Source organism: Talpa occidentalis, unplaced genomic scaffold (assembly GCF_014898055.3).
Source record: "Talpa occidentalis isolate TD23 unplaced genomic scaffold, MPIMG_talOcc4v2.1 talOcc4.11, whole genome shotgun sequence".
NCBI lineage: Eukaryota > Metazoa > Chordata > Mammalia > Eulipotyphla > Talpidae > Talpa > Talpa occidentalis.
Window position 1 is genome coordinate 52,717,885 of NW_023601104.1, and position 21,178 is coordinate 52,739,062.

Genomic DNA, 21,178 nt, shown 5'->3' on the forward strand with positions numbered 1-21,178 from the left:
TTTCAATTGAACTAACATTGATTTGCAACATTGGATATGATTCAGAGTTATAGCGACACACCTTTCAGTTATCATATTACACCCACTACCAAGGCATACTCCTCCACTTGTACTCTGTTGGGTCCTCTTCCCCTTTTACTTTCTACATCCTCCTCCCCTCGTGTCACCTCAGTTTTACAGTCAGGTTTGTAGGGTAATTTTTTTCTTCATTTTCTTCCCTCCATTTCTCTTTTTCTTCCCGGTTGCTTTTTGCATTGATATCTTGAATGTCTCTGGTTGGATCCTCCATTTGTTATATGCTTCCATTGCTTTCTGTAGACTTCTTAAAAGCTGACCTTTTTGCATCCTGACTTTCCTATTTTTTTCCCCATTAAAACCTTCAATTTCTATTTTCTGTTTACTAATTTTATTTCTGTTCATCAGCTTCTCATTTGTTCTTCTGAATTTTGTTGTATCTCTTTGATTAGCTTTTCTGAGTTCTCTTGAATCACTTTGACTTGCTTTCCTGTGTTTTCTTTCATCCCTTTGATTTTCCTTTATTATGGCGGTTTTGAAATCTCTGATAGGAAGATCAGATCTTCCATATCGTTGTGAGTAGATTCTGGAGAGTTGTTCTCTCCTCATGATATAATATTCCCTTGAGGACACAATGTCATACTTTTATGTCATACTTTTTGTCTGTCTATTTTGCTTAATATTTCCCAAATTTTTAAAAAGTATTTGTAGCAGTAACTTAAAGAGTTGAATTTCTTCTATTTTTCCAGTAGGTGGTGTTGGTGTTTTAATTTTTTTGGGGGGTGGTGTTTAGACTTTGCTAGCTTCTGTAGTTACTGAAACTTGTTTTCTGTTGCCTAGTCACTGTGTGGGGGAAGGGTCTGTAGGGATACAGCCACTGGTGTGAATGTCCTAGGGACATGGATTATGACTGGCTCATATTTGTGCCACCACCCATATCTCTATTCTCTGGGATCCTGAACCTAAGACTCTGCAGTCTGTCTAATGTCACTGCACGTCACACAGACAGTACTACTCACCAGGGGGAGGAGTACAGGGAGTGCAGCCCAGCACACTGACCTTGTCCCTTTCATTGGGTAGCAGCCTGGCTTGTGGGAAGCAACCCAGTTCCTCCTCAAGTATTTCCCCTCAGTCAAGGGTACATGCGTCCACATTTAGTCTCCTTCCCTGAGCCCCTAACTAAATGATATCACCCCTCACTCAATGATATTATCCCAGACCACAGGTTCCAGGTGTTTCTCTCCACCTACCTCTAGCTCAATGAAGCATAAATCTCCACGTCCCTTCTCATGTAGTCTCTGCTGCTCTCTGACGACCAAGAGTTGCTCCAGTTTCACTCCAACCCATAGAATCTCTAGGTATAGTGTCCCTTTGATTAACTACTTGGATGATGGTCTCAGGAGTAAAAGCCAATTAATAAATATTATTAGTAACAATAAAATCATTAGCAGCCTTCAAATTCTCAATAGTTCACATTATTCTTTATATATTAAGTAATCTTAGAATCTTTACAGGAAGTTATTACTGTTTGTTGTGCAATAGACTTTTAAGTCAGTGAGGTAGATGGAGTGCAAGGGGAGACAAACTTCCTGAAGTGATCTTAGAGAACTAGAAGTCTTCCTTTACACTATTAACTACATGAATATACAACAGGATCTCAGATTGCAAAATCAGTATTCTGATAGCTCTTTCTTATGTATGAGATCATTTGAACCTTTTGCATTCATCATTATGTGTTGTTGCATATAAACTGTTCAAATCCCATGACGGACATATTCCTTTATACTTTGAAGTTTATGTTTATTTTTACGTAACTCTTTAAAATTTTCTATCTTGTATATGACTCCACAGATATTCTAAAAGACCACCTTATAGTAATTTCTGTCTCATGCCAACCAACAAGGGGATGATGGCAAGATTGCTTGCTTTCTTTTGTTAACTGAGGAGTGTTTTTCACATTCCAAACATCAGTACTTGATCAGATTGCTGAAATATCTGCCATGTCCAGAATCAAATCATAAGTAATCAATAGCTGTTTTCCATTTTCTTTGAATTTCCTGTTAATTGGTTTAGCTCCTGACAATATGTTTTAAAAATGGAAGAAACCTTTGGCAGAGTTAATCCATAAACACTCATCAAATGATATACATATGAGGTATACATATCCTCAGAGTGTATCTTAAATAATTATGTCTTTCAGTATAAACACTGACAAAATACAGAGTTCTAGAAACTTTAAAATAGCAACTATAGAGATCAGTAAAGAACTCATCCCTATTGTCCTGCAAAGTATTCAACAACTTGTATGATGGCAATGAATTTGATTTTTACTTTCTCTCTTTTCTCCACCTGTCTTTCAGTGGAATTAGTAATGAGTTTCTAAATTGTTTTAAGTAAAGGTTGATGTTAAAGGTTTTTAATTTTACTATTTGAAAAATAGGAAGCAACATTATTGACTATGCAGTCCATGTGGCATTCCAGGATTATAGTTCCTTTGCATTGGGTTGAATTTGTCAGCCTCTGTGCCAAAGAAAAATGTTCTTTGGATCAAGACAAAAGAATTTTCTTCACATCATCAAGTACTTAAAATTATACCATATTTTGTGGGGTTTTTTTCTTTCTTAAGCTGTTATTTTCTTGTACAGTATTTCATCCTGTTTGAAATTTCTAATTACCTTTCTTTTTGTTGGATCTTGTGCTTTATTATTTCAGCTTTTTCCATCTTGTCACTGTTACTTTTTGTTTTATGTAGAGTTCCCTTTGTGCCAGAGCTCTCATCCTTCTGCTATAATCTGGACCTGCTGGTTGCTCTCCAGGCTGCTGCACAGCTGTCATCTGAGGATTTCTCTTCACTATTCTACTCTGTGGGTTTCACTGCTTCTAGGACTCCAGGTCTTCCCTTTTCAAGTAACTTCCAAAGGATAGATGGCAGAGAAATTTTCTGAATATAGAATTCAAATTTGAAAATTACATTCCTTTGAAATTTTCAAGATATTTTGCTTTCCTTTTTCTGCTTCCAGTAACTGATTCCAGAATGACTCAAATCAGTCTTCCTTTGTAGACTTTTTCTCATGAAAGATACTGGAAGTTTTTTCCTCCTCAGTGTTCTAAAATCTCTTAGGTATCTGAGGGTGGATCTTCTTTCATTTACTGTGCTCTGTACTTATAGATGGTTTCAATGTTAAGATTCTTGTCTTTTGTTTCTGAGAAATGCTCGTTAAAGTTATTTGATAGATCTTTCCCTAAAATTTTTTCCTTCTCCTATTTTTTTTCTGGTTTCCTAATTGCCAGACTTTGTACTTCCCAGACTGATTCTTTCATTTTTTTTAAAAACTAACTTTCTGATACATGATTTTAGAAATTTTCTCAACTTCATTAAGTATTTTGAGGGGAGCTAATAGATTTGAAACAATTATTTGTATAAACATAAAAATGTAGTCTGTTTCCTCAGTGTTACCTTTAAGTAGCTTCCATTTCCAGGAATAAAATTAAGTTGCCTTTAAATAAAAACATTACTTAATAAGCTATTTGCTCAGAGGAGTTTTTCTGGAAAATACTTTCCCACTTAGGAAATTGCATAAAGATTCACACTTTTTTTTTATAATAAATTTTATTTTTATATTCCCCATACAATTTCAACCCCCCCATTTTGACCCCAATCCCTCCCCTCCCTCCACCCACCCCCCCAAAAGTGCCTCTGGTTCATAGATTTTTGTTGATTTTGATTTTCACTTTCTTATAGTTATTCATTTTCCTGGTCCCTTATTTAAGTTTTCTAGATTCCTGCTATGAGTGAGACCATCCGGTATTTTTCTTTTTCTTTCTGGCTTATTTCGCTGAGCATGATTCCTTCCTGCACCATCCATGTTGCTGCAAATTGCATGTGTTTAAAATTATCTAACAAAGTTTACCATTTTAGCCATTTCTAAATGTACAGTTCAGTGACATTAAGTAGATTCACATTATTGTGCATTCAAGTCCTCTGCTAACTATTAATTTAATGAATGCCATTTTGATTATCTAAAATAATGCTCTCACTCAACAAAAACAAAATAAACAATCCAGTCAAGAAATGGGTACTAAGGGGCCTCCCTGGTGGCGCAGCTGTTGAGCGCTGGGTTGCGAAGCTGCCTGCAACCTCTGCAGCACTGGTTCGATCCCCGGCTGCTCCCCGGCCACCAGAGGAGGGTCCCACATGGTGCGCAGACCTCTCCTGCTGCCCGCTGCTCCCCTCAGCAGTGTACTTCGGTCCTTCTGCCTGATCTGCTCCCCGCTCTGGCTCTGGTGAATTCTCTTGCCCTCCTGTGCTTCTGACTGTACCCAGTGCTTGTATAAATAAATAAATAAATCTTAAAAAAAAAGAAAAAAAGAAATGGGTAGAAAAACTTGAAAGACATTTCTCTAAAGAGGAAATGCAAATGGCCAACATATGAAAAAAGTGTTCAACATCCCTTATCATCAGGGAAATGCAAATCAGGGCCTCCCCTGGTGGCACAGCGGTTGAGCGCTGGGCTGCAGCCTCTGCAGCACCTGTTTGTTCCCGGGCCACCCACAGGGGTCCCACAAAAAAAAAAAAAAAGGAAATGCAAATCAAAACCACATTGAGATACCACCTTACATCAGTAAGAATGGCACATATCAAAAAAACAAGCAACAACAAATGTTGGCAAGGATGTTGTGAAAAAGGAACTCTCCTGCACTGCTGGTGGGAGTGCAAACTGTTCCATCCACTATGGAAAACTGTCTGGAGGCTCCTCAGTCTACTAAAAATGGAGCTACTTACAACCCGGCAATTCCACTCCTAGGGTTCTACCCAAAGGACACAAAAACATTGATTCAAAAGAACACCTGTACTCCTATGTTTATTGAAGCACTATTTATAATAGGTAAAACCTGAAAACAACCCAAATGCCCTAAAATAGATGACTGGATCAAGAAGATGTGGCATATATACATAATGGAATATTATTCAGCAATCAAAAAAGATAAACTCATGCCAATCAGCAAGATGGATGGAACTAGAAGGAATTATGCTCAGTGAAATAATACAGAAGGAGAGAAAAACATTGATGGTTTCACTTATAGCAGGAGTATAGGGAAACCAAATAAGACATCAGTGTAAAAAAATAATGACAGTACAAAACACAACAAAACAAAAATGGACAATTGTCAATCAGAGACATACTGCAGGGGAGGAGGAGCACAGGGAACTGAGGTAGTAGTGCACGGGTGCATTAGTGAAGGAAACTATGGGGACTACACCTGAGGGGGTGGGGGAGAAGCAACTATTGTTTAAAAATGAACAATGATGTGAAAAAAATTTTAAATGTAAAAAAAAGAAAATAATGAAATAGTGCTCTCGAATTTTTATACCCTTTTCCTAGCCCCTGACCTTATATAACCAACCCAATGTCTTCTTGTATCTTGGTCTATATTAAATTTTTTCTAATTTTTTTTTTTTTACTTAAAGTGTATGGGGTAGAAGAGATCCAGTTTTCTGTTTCTTTGTCTTGCTCTTTCTTTTTCATCCAGTGGTTCACATTCTGTCTTTTATAGTTAAAAATGAAATCTGAGTGTCTGGTATGAGCTTCATTAATGAGTAAGTAGTTCTCTTTGTCCCCTGAGTGGGAATTCTATTGGAAAGTGCTGTGTGGAATAGAAAAGGGAACATAAACTGGTGGGATTTAACTTTTAAAATATTTAAATCTAGTGAGTAGTAATTCTGTAAGTGCCAAAAAGGGGACTGTTTCATTTAGGGGTACCTATTCAGATTCATTCCATTCAGGAATTAATTTTCTTAAGCAATTCAAGGAATTTTTTTTTTTCTGTTTTTTAAAGATTTATTTATTTATTTATACAAGCACTGGGTACAGTCAGAAGCGCGGGAGGGTGAGAAAACTCACCAGAGCCAGAGCAGGCAGAAGGACCGAAGTACACTGCTGAGGGGAGCAGCGGGCGGCAGGAGAGGTCTGCGCACCATGTGGGACCCTCCTCCAGTGGCCGGGGAGCAGCCGGGAATTGAACTGGCACTGCAGAGGCTGCGGGCAGCTTCGCAACCCAGCGCTCAACCGCTGCACCACCGGGGAGGCCCTCAAGGAATTTCTTTAAAGAAAAGATGTTCAGACTCTGCTTATTGGTAAACATCAATGAACCAGCCCTCTGTTCTCAGGTATAGTAAGGTCTTGTATGGAGACTTGAAGTTTGTCCTCCTGTTTTTAAAGTTTCATTTCTTACTCCTGCCCTCCTTCATACCAGTGGCCTTCAAGTAAGTTCTGTTAGCCCAGAGCAAAAGCATCTCTTCCTTGCGTTCCCATGTAGTATATTCTAGAATGCTTCTTTCTCTGCCTATTTCATCTGTTGACACACCCGTCAACTTTCTTCCAAAATATATGAAAATTTATTAGGAGTAACCATGACCTCCATTTCCACCTCTCTTCTTCTCTTCCCTTTTTTGGATTTATTTATTTTTCAAACTGTGTTGCTTTTGTTTCAGTGTCATGCATATGGGAGATATATGCATATTGTGATGGCTAGATAGATGGATGGATGGCTGGATAGATAGATAGTTAGATAGATGATAGGTAGGTAGGTAGGTAGACAGACAGACAGATAGATTTCCAGGAAGAAACTGATGACTTGGAAAAGTAATTCATATTCTCTATACTGTTAAATTAGCCGTATATTTCTACAGGAACACATGGACTCTGTTGTTTTTGTAATGTTTTTATTTAAAACTAAAGGAAAAAGGCAAAAACAAAGAAAGTAAATACCCATTATCTAACTGCTTTAACAATCAAAACATATACATATATTTCCTACACTATACACTTTTGAATACATTTTGCATATATTTTATTTGAATCCATTTTCAATATCTGAATTTATTCAGAAGCTTTGTACCCTCCTATGTAAATTTTCTATATCCATTTAAAATTGAATAAAATGAATTTGCAACTGTATCTCGAAGTTAATTCAGTCACAAGATTAGTTTTTAAATAAGAATACGATTTGTTTTCTCTATTGAAAGTACTCTATAATTTTTTTTTAATCTACATCACATTTTTTAGTCATCAAGATAGATATTTTCTTTTTTTCCCAAAGATTTATTTATTTATGCATACAAGAGCTGGCATACAGGCCAGAGATGCAAGGGGGTGACAGGATTCACCAGAGACAGAGTGGGGAACAGAACAGGCAGATTGACTGAAGTACACTGCTGAGGGGAGCAGTGGGCGAGTCAGGAAAGGTCTGCTGCGCTATGTGGGTTGCTCCCTGTGGGTTGCTCTCTGGCCGGCTGGGGATCGAACTTGTGCTGCAGAGGCTGCGAATTACTTCATAGTGCGGTGTTTAACCCCTTGTGCCACCAGGGAGACCCGCAAATGGATATTTTCTATGGAGTTCTTGACACCACTCCCCCAGGATACATTAGCTACTGTGTACACATTGCCATTGTAATCTACACTCTTGTTACATCTATAAACAATTATTCTCCTCTCCTTTGATAGCCATAGGATTGTTAAATGAAAGAGAAAAGTATATGTAAATAACTGATATTATGTATTATCTTCAAAATTGTTTCTGAGATCCTAAGAAACCACTAAACCGCTTCTTTCAGGGATGTGTGTTTGTGTATGTGTGTGTGTGTACATAAATATCTACCTATATAACAGAAAAAGAATTGATATCTAATACATTTAGAAACTCAAAGCATGACTTATCTAAAGCAAAGGATATTTTTAAGAGGAAACTATAAAATAAATGTTCTACTGAGCTGTATGTGTTAAAGCATATCGAACAAATCATTATGAACCTTAACGTTCTTTTGTCTGTTCTCTTTGCCTAGCACTTGACCACTAAGGACTTGAGATGAAAAGAAAGAGATATGGCCATTCAGCAGTCTCTCCTTTCAATACACTTGGAATAACAAAGTATGAAATCTGGAACTTAGCCAAGTGTTGGTTATTAATAACTTAAAATGATTTTTAAATGTAAATTTGCATTTATTAAAATTTAATATACTAGAAATGCATGAATTACAGAAATGGTCTTAAGAATAGGAACAATAAATGAAAACTTGATTAAAGGTGGCCATATCAAGCATTCTTCACTTGAAGTATCTTGCCAGCTTCTGAGTAATACTTTGATTGATTTGAACCTTTTGTATGTAACAATTTTTAGAGCAAGTTACTACAGTTCTTTCTGAATAATATAGGTCATGAGAAGTTCATTTGTAGGTGGGGCAGCTGGACTACTTTGGGGGACTGTCTTAATAGATCCATTTCATTAATTGTCATGAATTTTTTATTAACAAAACCAGTACATCAGGTTTAGCCAGCTAAAAACTGTTCTCATAGTTGTTATCTTTATGTCAGAAACAATATTGTGAAAATAGGGAATTACTGCACATGCTTAACTCTTGACTAAACAGAGGAATGGCACTATCCATGAACAATAACTTAGGGGCATATTATCAAGTTGACATGCAGTGTTTCAGTTGTGCAACTCCCATTAACTTTAAAGCCCTGTGCTTTAATGCAGTGTCTTCTAGTTAGGAGTGATGCCTTAGCTGTCTGTTAGGTACTCTCAGTTAATATGATTAATGTCAAGTAGCAGGATGTTCATTCTTTCTTCCTTAAGCTTTATTTCTTAGGTATTTTTGGCTAAACGACCTTCTTAGGAAGGCTTTCAGTAACCAGGCAGTGGTTTTAAGAAGCAGCAGTAATGGATTAGAAAATGAATGAGGTTAAGCATGTACATTTTATTTAACAATGGAAGAAATTTCCCTCAATTATCATCTGATAATCTTTATTATTAAGTCATGCATAGAGCATTAAAATCATGATTTTTCTTTAAGAAATTTCAAAAGTATGTATGAGAGGCAGTTATAATATTATTAGCCATATTCTTTATATCTTCCATATCAAGGGCATAAGCTCTTTTTTTGTCCCATTTCTTGTGAGGTAATAGCATGAGTTTTGCCTTTGTATAAATGATTTAAAAAGTGTAACAGGGAAAGAGGCTAGGGGGTTTGTTAGGACCCCATAGCTAATTTTGATAGACTACATAATAGAATTTAGAATGTCTGTTTGTACTCATACTTGATCAAACTCTGGTATTACAAAATTTTAAGACAGAGAGGATCCTGAAAGGATCATTATTTTTAGCAACGATTTTTAGAAGAAGGCCTATCATGGTTGGAATTCTGGTTCAGCCATTTACTTGCTTGGGTAAATTACTTAATCTCTTTGGCCTAGACTTTCTCATTTTAAATGGAAATGATAACTACTTTGTAGAGTTACTGTACTGTTATAGGGCAAGGGGAAGGTCACCCCAAGTCCCCCAAACCTACCTGCTCTAAATAGGTGCTGCCATCCACTGCATACTCCAGTGCATAAAATCTTTAATCGAAAGGAATTTTCATACAATTAGTGTACAATACAAAAAAGGGGAAGAATAAAGTTTCCAAATCAAGCCCCCAAAGTTATCTATCTCCTCGTGGGTAAATGCCCAGCCAAACAGGGTTGGACCAAAGCAGGGCCATTGAGGCCTAAAAGTGGGCCACAAGTCTAAGGCACCTCCTGGTGGGGACCCATAGGAAGGGAAAAAAGGGGGCCAGCATGTCTGGGCCAGAAGGAGCAAAATCAAAATCAAGATAAAAGCTGCCATTTTTTTTTTTAAATAATAAATTTTATTTTTATATTCCCCCATACAATTGCAAACGCCCCATTCTGACCCCAATCCCTCCCCTCCCGCCCCCCCCCCCCAAAAAGTGTCTCTGGTTCATAGTTTTTTGTTGATTTTGATTTTCACTTTCTTATAGTTATTCATTTTCCTGGTCCCTTATTTAAGTTTTCTAGATTCCTGCTATGAGTGAGACCATCCGGTATTTTTCTTTTTCTTTCTGGCTTATTTCGCTGAGTATGATCCCTTCCAACGCCATCCATGTTGCTGCAAATTGCATGTGTTTATCTTTTTTTGAATGCTGAGTAATATTCCATGGTGTGTATGTACCACATCTTCTTGATCCAGTCATCTATTTTTGGGCATTTGGGCTGTTTCCAAAGCTTAGCTATTGTAAATAGTGCTGCTATAAACATAGGGGTGCAGGTGTTCTTTGGAATGGATGTTTCTGTGTCCTTTGGGTAAATACCTAGGAGTGGAATTGCTGGATCATATGGAAGCTCTATGTTTAGTAAGTCCAGAAATCTCCACACAGCTCTCTGTGCCCAGTTTTTAAAGCCCCATATGTGGGTATGTATCCTTGAGTTAACAACAAGAGAAGTGCTCAGATAGCAATCACCCCTCCTTGTTATGGTTTGTACTAACTTGATATTGCTATAACTACAGTTTAATTACTGTTTTGTTGGCTTTTTTTTTTTCCAGTCAAAACCAGCAAGCTGACCATAGATCTGAGGCATAAAACAAGGGAGAGGAATAGAAAGCAGTCACAACAGGGGAGGGAAAAACGCAAAAGAATATGGTGATCTTCATGAGTGATGTGGTGGGAAAACTATGGGGACTAGAACAATTTAAGGAAAAAAAAAATAATTAAAAAAAAAGATAAAATTTAAAAATATAATTACTGCTTTTTCTATGCCTTTTCTGTAGTTTTGTTGCTCCTGATGTATGCACTAGCCATCAGTTTATCTTTCAGGGATTGTTGAATTTGCCTTGCATAATTTGGTTGTAAATATGTGGAGATGAGCCTAGGATCTTCACTTTGCCACCATCCTGCTGATCACCTATTAAATAAACAGAATTCTAGGAAAAGTTCAGAAATCTTGTATTCATAGCAGCTGGACCATCAGTAGTATCTTAAAATTTAACTTCAAATGTCATTGGCAATAGGAAGCTATTTCTCTTTCATACGTTAGCTATGTCAGAGACAAAACAAAAAATATATATATATAAACATTCTTTTAAAACTGCTACAGAATAAAATAGGCAGATTATCCCAGTATTGTTTAATCCATTGTTTCCACCTCAAATCTGGTACATTTGTAATATTTTCCCATTCTGAAAACTTTTAGCTTTTTACTGTCGCTCCTTTTCTTTGTTTTCAGTTTTAACCCTTTTGATGTAAGATAAGTGTTATTAATTTGTATAATGCTTTGAATTAGTGGCTCTTATTTCATATCTTAAGAAAATAATTTATGACTTTCTATAGTTAGAGTTTTAAAATTCATACCTCATAAGTCAGTCAGCATTAGCATTAATATTTTAAGCTGAAATACATGTAAACTATTTCTCTTGCCAGAATAAAAAAGAAATGTGTAAATTTTCTTTAAAATCTGTAAGCATGAAATAAGTGTAAATTTAATAGAAACCAACCTTGTTTCTAGAAAGAACCTAAGCAATTATCAAGTATGCTAATAAAACTGAAGTCTGAAGAGCTTTACTCCTTACTTAGAACCTACAAGTGTAATTTTTTTCTGCCTAGCCAGGAGTGAAACACAAACAAGGAAGCCTAAAATTCAGGTCATTAAAAAGGTAAAGATGTAAAACCCAACCTTTCCTGTGTTTAATGAAAAGCAAAAATCCTAATGTCTTCTAATTTTCATAGAGCATATGCCAACTTACAGCAACAGAAACTTCATAACATTTCCTTATAACAGCAGCTGTACAACGGGTTTTGAACAACTCGGGAGTAGATTTTAGTGAAGTGAAAGGAGCTGGATTGTTCTATGTTTTGAATTAGCATTTTACTAAGGTGAGAAGTTTCATGATTTTTTTCCCTCTCTCATTTTTAAGTGACATAATATAGATTAAAATGAACATTTTTTTAATATTTACATTTGGTCTTTTTCTGAGCAAGATACTCAGAAGTAGAATCCAAATGCTTTTACACCTACACACACTATATAACTGAGCAAATTATTTATGGAAGGGAAGGCAAGATAAAGTTGCTTTTAAGAGTCCTTTAACATATCAGTTTGATAACTAGCAAAACACCTTTACTGCCATTAAATATTTACTAAGGCCTGGCTTTGGGCAGGGGGGCAGTTTAGTGCAACAAATTTGACTCTATGCAATGCCATTGATTAACTATCAGAAGGACATAGTTAATAAATAACTTTCGGTATTACAGAGCCCTCTACATTCTTGTCAAATCTTTTCTCTGAAGATGACCTAAAAAAAGTCAGTTACAACCAGCATTCACTGCAGCAATGATTGCACAAGCACAGCTATGAGAGAAAGAAAGGCCAGGCAAATCAGTTGAGCAGTACTTAGGCAATCTTTCCTAGTGACTGTTGTCATTGCTGCTGGACTTTAGAACTGAACATGTTTACATTTAATTAGAAAGGACACACAGTTTACAGCACAGTAGCTATCAATATCGGATCAGAATTGATTTCCGCTTTCTCCCCAGTGATTGCTTCCTTCAAGCTAATTAAAAAAGGCATATAACCAAAATGACTCACATAAATTTTAAAGCAAAGTAAACAATATTCCCTGGAGACCAAAACAAAAGTAAATAACATTCATCCTGATTATTAGCTACATTTTTGGAAAGAATTCTGATGTCTATAAATGTGATATAAGGCATGTTTTAATGTTATCAGACTGCTGATAAACCAAGTATTCCCTTTTGAAGAAGCCTTGAATGAATGCTTTACTGAGTACTTTAGCTCTCAAAGAAACAATAACCTTACTTTTATCTTTACAATCCCTAAAACATGTAGATAAAGCAGTCTGTTAGAAGCCTTGGACTCATTTTATTCAAGTCTTCCATTTTCACATATTGTGCAGAGAGAAATCTACTGAAAAATATTAACTAAATAAGTAACTAATTGATCTTTTAAATGAGGTATATAAAACACAGTATAATGTATTAAAATTGAAGAATCATTCTGGTGTGTTTAAATAACTTTGCTGTTATCACTGTAGCCGAAAATCATCAACATTCATAAAATACAATGTAAAAGACTCTGTGTAGTCACTATAAAGAGAACTGTTTTAAATTTCAGAAACTAATATTTATTGGTCATTACAAGTTTGTAATAAAATAACTTTAAAGTCAAAAGAAAGAAAGAGAAAGAAAGGAAAATAGGCAAGACATAGAGGTCACTCCAGAAGAATCATGTCAGAGCTCTCCTTCCTTATCTGTGGATCTGCCATGCAAAAGCCATCAAGATGTAGAGAAGAACAGGATGACTCATATTAAAAGGAAACTTTAAAAAACATTAATTAGTTAATCCACAATTAAGTAAGTTAATCCACAAATTAAGTAATTTTATTAAGTAATTCTTCTAGGCACTAAAGATAAAATGGTGAACAAAATCCAACCATTTACTATGTAATATATATGTATGTGTATATATATATACATACATACATACACACACGCACACATATATATAGTTGCTCAATAAATATTTATTGAATGAATGACCCCTTTAAAAGATTATTTCAATATAAGTAAGTATTCACTCAGCCACCAGGGGGCCTTCAGTGTCACTTGTTTCCTGGATTCCAGGAAAACTGGGGAAATCTCTGTTGATGCCATAGTAGTGAGAATCCATTTAAAATCCCCTTCTAGAATAGAATAAGTTACTGATATTATTTTTGCTTAGTTTTCTTTTTTTCCTTTCCACTTTAAATCTTAGACTTCTTACTACATTCAGTGTTCATAAAGCAATCAACCTGTAAGCTACATTGGGGAACTACCGAGCAGTCCTAAATATCCATAGCTTATATTCTGACTATATGAGTGACAAAGATTCGAGTCAGCTATTAAAATATGAAAGAAAATAAGAACCACGTGAAGTAAGCCTAAGGAATCAGTAATTAATTAATCAACTCCACAAATATTTATTAAACACTTTTCTAGGTACTACAGATCAAATGGTAAAAAAAAAAAATCCAAATATTTATTAATCCCCTTTCTAGGCACTAGAGATCAAATGGTGATAAAAAAACAATTGATTAACATCTATTTAGTTGAAAGGTCAGAATAATATCAGAACACATGAGAGGATCATCTAATCTGGACAACAGGTCAGATTTCTTGGAGAAACTCCAATCTAAACAAGATCTAAAGGATGAGTAGAAGCCAGTTAAATTAGAGAGGATAGGGTCAGTATTTTAGGGGCTATGAATGTTATTCATCGTGACTGGAATATAGAGGTACAAAAAAAGGTGAATAATGAGAAATGATCTAGAAAGAGAGGCATGAAAGCCTTTGTAAATGATGTTTAAAGAATTTGGACTTTATTCTTGTAGGGGTGAGGAGTCACTGAAGAGTGTTCATCCAGATGGTTGGACATTCATCTTTGTACTTTAAAAAAATAACTAAAGACAAAAGACTATTGTAGTAATTCACTTAAGAAAATAATAGCTGGCACTCTAAATTAAGATTATGGTAATGGGAATGAAAAGAAACAGAAAGATGCAAGGGAGATTAAAGCTGAAGTCAAATGAACAGATTAGATTCTATGATGCTCTCATCATAGGTTTGGGGCTGAAATACTAAGAGACAATGATGAATGAGAGATGTGGAAGAGAAAGGCTGATTGAAAGAGGGGTATAAAATGAGATCATGAGTATCATTGGTTTATAATTTTATGTAAGTTTGAAGTATACAGCATCACCATATAGTTGACCCTCTTTGCCAATTTTCCCCTCTGGTAACCTCCAATCTGTTCTCTAGATCTAAGAGTTTGTTTTTGTTTTATTTGTTCCTTTGCTTTGTTTCTTTCTATTTCACTTAGCATTAAAATCCCCTCTTGCTCCATTCATGTTGCCAATGGCAGGATTTTATCCCATTTTATAGATGAATTGTGAGTTCAGTTTTAGACATTGAGTTTTAGATATTTGAGATGGTCAAATAATTAGGTAGTTCTGGTGTTCAGGACAGAAATTTGAACTAGAGAAAATTCTTCAGAATTAGGGATCATTAACTACATAGATGATGAAGTGAAGCCTTGGGGGTGAGTTGAGCTCAAGGAAGAGCAGACAGAATGGAAAGAGAAGATACCAACAGTTAAGTGTTGAATAGCAGAAAAGAAGCCCCCTGAGAAGATTGAGAAGCACTAACAACCTTAAGTAGAAGTTGAAGAAGTGAGACAGCAAGCACAGGCAATTTGATTCTTAAATAAAATGATCCCAAACAAGGTCCAAGAAATCTCATCTTTTATATAAAAATCTTCCTAAGTAGTATATATAGCCCAAGAAACTAACAGGTAAATTCTAGAAATTTATTTCATTTCCTAGATCTGAGTCTCAATGTAGTTCCATATTCTCTTGAAATTCCAAGGCTGGCCCACTCAGAGAAGGAAAAAGTGTCTTACCAGCTTGAGGCTATTTGTCTACTCAAGTAATGGAGATACGTGGAATACCTGCTAGCCAGAACTGTTTTTAAAATGGCAAATTCTTATTACTCTCTCTTTGAAATCCATCAGTAGCTTCTCACTTGTCTTAGGACAAAGACTCAGATCCTTCTCAGATTCCCAGAGGCCTAACGTGATTCAGTCCTAACCACTTTTTGGCTAGCTTCTGTGCACTCTAGCTATCAGCAGTATTACTGGGTTTCCTTTAGTTCTTCAGCCACTTCTCTCGTATTATAAGGCCTTTGTGCATGCTAATTCCTGTGCCTGAAATTCTGCCTCTATGCTTTTTCTAATTAATACCTCCTCTTATCTTCAAATCTCAACTCAAATGCCATACTCCTTCCTTTAAAGCAGTCTGAAGTGTATGTTTAGTCACCACTCTAGCTCTAGATCTAACAAAGTGCCCAATACATTCATTTATGAGAGAAAGGGAAGCAGAGCCTGAAAAGTCATAATGCAGCCACCCAATCCATGTAACACACAGCTTTCAAGATGCATAGAACTGAAGCATCCAGAGGGAATTGGGGGTGGGCATGGGGTAAGAACCAAGAGGGAAGAAAACACAATAACTGTGGTAGTTTGATTTTGGTGGGTGTACTATCATGGCAATACCTGGTGGGGATATCCTAATATTACCTCAATTAAAAATTTTTAATAAAACAAAATATATACTGTAAAATAAAAGAAGAAAAGAAAAAGGTGCCGGTACTAGCAGAACTGTTCAACTACAGCTATGTTGCTCCATTTGCCATGTTCATAAGATGAATTTATTTAGATGTCATATTTGAGATCAGCACCAGTGCAGCGTAGCCTTAAGCTACACTGCATATAATGTGAAATAAAACTAATAGAATTTGATTCACTTTTCCTGAAGGAATTAATTAAAATCTTTAATAAAATTGAAAAATAATTCACCCATGTAAGAACCCATTTTTACTTTTTTGGTAAATCATTTATTCATGTCAGTGGTGTGGGACATAATTTTCAGTACTTCAGTAGCTATTTGCTAAGAAATTTGCTCCTTGAAAATGTTTGCTGAGCACCTCAAAAATCTTTTTGTCCACAACTGGACCTAATGTAGATGGCAGCCTTCTTCTGTGACTGTTCTTAGATGGAGTACCCCATCTCAGTAAAATTAGGATGAGAAATTATGATAGCTAGCCACTTAACTAAGCTTCCGCATTGAATGATCTAGAGGTAATTTAGTTTAACCTTTGACATGAAGGATTTTTTTCTACATCGTTTGTAACAGGTTGCTATCTAGCTACTACATAAATATAATGATACCTGATCACAGGTAGGACTTATCCTACCTAGGAAGTGCTTCACTGTTTCACTTATAAAGTATAGCAGGCATAACCAAGTTCAGGTACTATAAACAAGTTTAGACATTGTTCGACCATTGTTTATACTGTTGCTGACTGTGCTTGACATTTTTATTGGAATTGGATTGAATCTATAGATCAAGTTGGGAAGAACTGACATCTTAACTATATTGAATTTTCTTATCCATGCATAAAGAATATTTCTCCATTTGTTTAGACCTTCTTTGATTTGTTTTATCAGAATTGTGTAGTTTCCTCATATAGATTCTGTATATATTTTGTTCCATTTATATTTAAATATTTCATTTGGGAAGTGGTGTAATACAGTTTTATTTTTTACATTAAAAAAGTGAAATGAAATGGCATGTAGATGAGAGAAAATAGTAGAGCACATGGGTCTGCAAATCAAGATAGAAAAAGGGAAGTAAAATTGATGTGATTCTTTTAAAATACTACAGTCCATTTGTTCAAGTGGAACATTTATACATTAATGTTTAATAAATACTTTTTGTATACCTCCTATGGAGAAGGCACTACTTTAGACTCCATGGAAACAAAGAAGAATAAAATGTAATCCTTCCTTTCATTATATTAGAATCTAGTAGAGAAGATTAAACAAGTATACAATAGCTATATAGGATGGTAGATAGTAATGACTATGAAGATATGGAAAGAGCATAGAAGCTTAGAGGAAGGAGTGTGCCCTTGGGTAGGATACAGAGTATGGCAGTTCGTCTGGATCTTGACCTGTAGTGGTAGGGTGCATGGTGGGATAGGAAAAGAACTTTGCAGTGCAGACAACAGTGTGAGTAATAATCCAGAGTGAAAAATGCGGGCATTTTTCCAAGAACAGTTTATATTTCTGCTTGACTAGAATAAAAAAATGGTAATAGGGTAGGTCAAAGGAATTGAAAAGAAAAAGAGAACAGAATTTTGGAGCACGTTTATTTATTTGAATCCAGTAAAACCAGCCACGCCTGCCTCTTTTTTTCCCCCAAAAATGATTTAAGAATTATCAGTAAATGATAAAGGTTAGGAAAACAGGTTTACTTCTCCCAATTTGTGAAAAACCTGTATCAACAGGTAATTGTTTTTCATCAAAATATTTTAAATTGTTAAGAGTATTGTGTGAGATTTTATTCAAGGTTAAATAGCATTAATTTCTTTTTAAAACTATACATGTTTGGGCCTCCCCAGTGGCGCAGCGGTTGAGCGCTGGGTTGCGAAGCTGCCCGCGGCCTCTGCGGCGTCGGTTCGATCCCCTGCTGCTCCCCGGCCACCAGAGGAGGGTCCCACATGGCGCGCAGACCTCTCCTGCCGCCCGCTGCTCCCCTCAGCAGTGTACTTCGGTCCTTCTGCCTGCTCTGCTCCCCGCTCTGGCTCTGGTGAATTCTCTCACCCTCCCGCTCTTCTGACTGTACCCAATGCATGTATAAACAAAACAAACAAACAAATAAATAAAAAATAAAAAAAAACTATACATGTTTGAATGCCTGTTCTTCACCAGATACTGTGCTAGATATTTTCATATAGATCACCTTATTTTTTTCTCATGTGAACTCCGTAGACTTTTTCTTACAGTTGAAGAGATTAATATTCAAAGGGGTAAAATATTTTCCCAATATGATACAAAGTGAATGACAAGGCTGATATTTGAATCTATATCTTCAAAGTACAGGCCTGATACCTTTTAATCTACACCAGATTTGGCATTCTAGACGTATTGGACTGGATAATTCTTTGTAGTGGGGGGTCTGACCTCAGCAATGAGGGATGTTTAATAGTAACTCTGGCCTCTACCTACTAAATGCTAATAGTATTACCCCCCTCCTCCAGGATGACAACTAGAAATTGAAAAACATTCCCAAGGGACAAAATTACTTCTGATTAAGAACCATTGGTCTATACTGTGGTCCATCAGCTTTAAAATTTTAATCTAAAAATATTTAATCAAAATAAATGGCATAGTTTGGTGTGATTCCATCTGTTTATTTTTGCTTTTGTTTCTCTTGCCATTGGAGTCAAGTCCTCAATACATCACTAAGCCAATGTATTAGGGTGTTTTGTCTATGTTTTCTTCTATGTATTTTATGGTTTCAAGTCTTACATTCAAGTCTTTAATCCATTTTTAGTTAGAGAAATCATCATTAAAACCTAAAGACACCATTGAATGGGAAAAAATATGTGTATATCATGTACCTGACAAGAGACTAATATCCAGGATCTACAAAGAACTCGTACAACTAACAAAAAGAAAACAACCTAATCAATAATTAAGTAGAAAAACTAAATGAGTACATTGCCAAAGACATACAGATCACCAACAGGCACATGTAAAAAAATGTTCATTATCATTTATCGTCAGAGAAATGCAAAGTGAAGCCACAGTGAAATACCGTCTCACACCTATGAAAATAACCCGTATCAAAAAGACCAGAAATAAGTATTGGAGAAAAAGGAACCATCATACGTCGTTGATAGGAATAGGGACTGGTCCAACAACCATGGAAAACAGTATGGAAGTTTCTCAAAACATTAAAAATGGATCTACCACTGTCAGGGAGGGAGGAGGTGAAAGGGGAGAGCAAAAGGTGGGCGAGGGGGCACAATGGACTGCGGGACTCTGATTTTAAATCAATACAATATTGTAAACCAATGTGACCTCAACAAAATATAAAATTTAAAAACATCTTCTGACAAAGTTTCAAACCAACAAAACAAAACTCCAGCATATATGGAATATATGATTGCTTGAGCAATCGCTGTAAATAAGTGAAGCGTAAGCATTTGAGTAAACACATACCCTGGGATGGTGAGTAAAGTAATTTCATGGAGGGATTTAAATAATACCTGATCATGGAGATAAGAAAGGAAGCCAGGGAAAGTAGCATCAAAACTTGGTATAATGGGGCCTCCCCTGGTGGCGCAGCGGTGAGCGCTGGGCTGCGAAGCTGCCCGCAGCCTCTGCAGCGCCAGTTTGATCCCTGGCTATCTGGGAGGTCCCACATGGCATGACAGACCTCTCCTGCCACCCGCTTCTCCCCTCAGCAGTGTATTTCGTCAGTCTGCCAGTTCTGTTCCCCGCTCTGTCTTTGGTGAATTCTCTCACCCTCCCACGCTTCTGACTGTACCCAGTGTGTGTATAAATAAACAAATAAATCTTTAAAAAAAAAAAAACAAAACAAAACTTGGTATAATGGAAAAGTACTAGCCGCAGGGATAAGCTGAATCCATGTGTGACAATACAATTCAGAGAATTCAGCAAGTAGGTAAGCAGACATGCTGAGTACATAAATATATGCAGGCGTAACATAAAAGTGGGTTATATATCTGATGATTTTATTTTAAGCTGAGGCAATACAGAAAGTCAGGAACCAGGAAATTAGGATCACAGACACATGAGTGGGAATCAAACTTAAGACAGAACCATTGCCAAAAAGAAATGGATTGTCTGCTCCTTACTAGTATACTGCCCATGGAAGGGTGTTTTCCATCCTGGCCTGCTATTGGATGATGTGGTGAGCAGCATAGGAGATAATGTGCAGTCTCATTTGATGTAGATTAGAATTATGATTATATGAAATATTACTGTGAAAAAAATTTAAGTCTCATTTTCTAGACTAAATTGGATATTTTTATTTATTCTGAATTATATATTGTCACAAATGGAAGAATGAATTGAAACTGTATTTAGGATGTTACTTCATTACCTTTACAGTAGAGATAAGTACCACCGTATGTCAGTACTGGTGAACCACGATATTGATTCATGTTTTGGAATTTCTGAGATTGATTTAATGCTTCTTCTGCTGTAGTTTTAGCATTTATTCTTATTATGACAACATATTTTTCCACACATTGTCATTAAATTGTAATGCTACTGTCATGCTGAAAAATGCATCTCAAAAGCAGTAATGGGGAAAAGGCTAAATAAGATATGATTATATGAAGAAAGCTAGTAGTGTAGCCCTCTTATAAATTTAGGGATGCACATTCTGAGGGAAAAAGTAGCACTAAAACAAAAAAGTATTTGAGTGGTTTTAGTTATACACACTGAAAATATAACTCTTGTATTTCATTTTCCCTGTAATTCCCTTAGAATTCTAAACCTTGTGATTTATTGCTGTTCTTTTTTTTTTTTTTTTAAGATTTATTTATTTATTTATATAAGCACTGGGTATAGTCAGAAGCGGGAGGGTGAGAGAATTCACCAGAGCCAGAGCGGGGAGCAGAACAGGCAGAAGGACCAAAGCACACTGCTGAGGGGAGCAGCGGGCAGCAGGAGAGGTTTGTCTGCACGCCATGTGGGACCCTCCTCTGGTGGCCAGGGAGCAGCCGGGGATCGAACCGGTGCAGCAGAGGCTGCGGGCAACTTCGCAACCCAGCGCTCAACTGCTGCGCTACCAGGGAGGCCCCTTATTGCTGTTCTTAAGGAATGTGTTCTTCCCAAAATCTAAAATTGCCCTACATAAGTGGACTATTAATATGTTGGAATAGTCAAGTAAATCA

The 21,178-nt window shown here is 36.3% G+C and overlaps 1 protein-coding gene across 9 annotated transcripts in view; it reads left to right on the forward strand.

The window, feature by feature from the left end:
- Positions 1–21,178, forward strand: part of MIPOL1 (mirror-image polydactyly 1) — a 285,448-nt gene that overhangs the window by 216,693 nt on the left and 47,577 nt on the right. Inside the window, exon 11 of one of the 9 annotated variants that reach the window (XM_054689937.1) lies at positions 7,859–8,143. The exons of the other annotated variants lie outside the window; for them this stretch is intronic. Within the exon in view, the coding sequence (XP_054545912.1) occupies positions 7,859–7,865 (7 nt within the window). The 3' untranslated portion in view covers positions 7,866–8,143. Of the gene's footprint in view, positions 1–7,858; positions 8,144–21,178 lie in introns of those variants that run through there. 9 annotated transcript variants of the gene reach the window in all.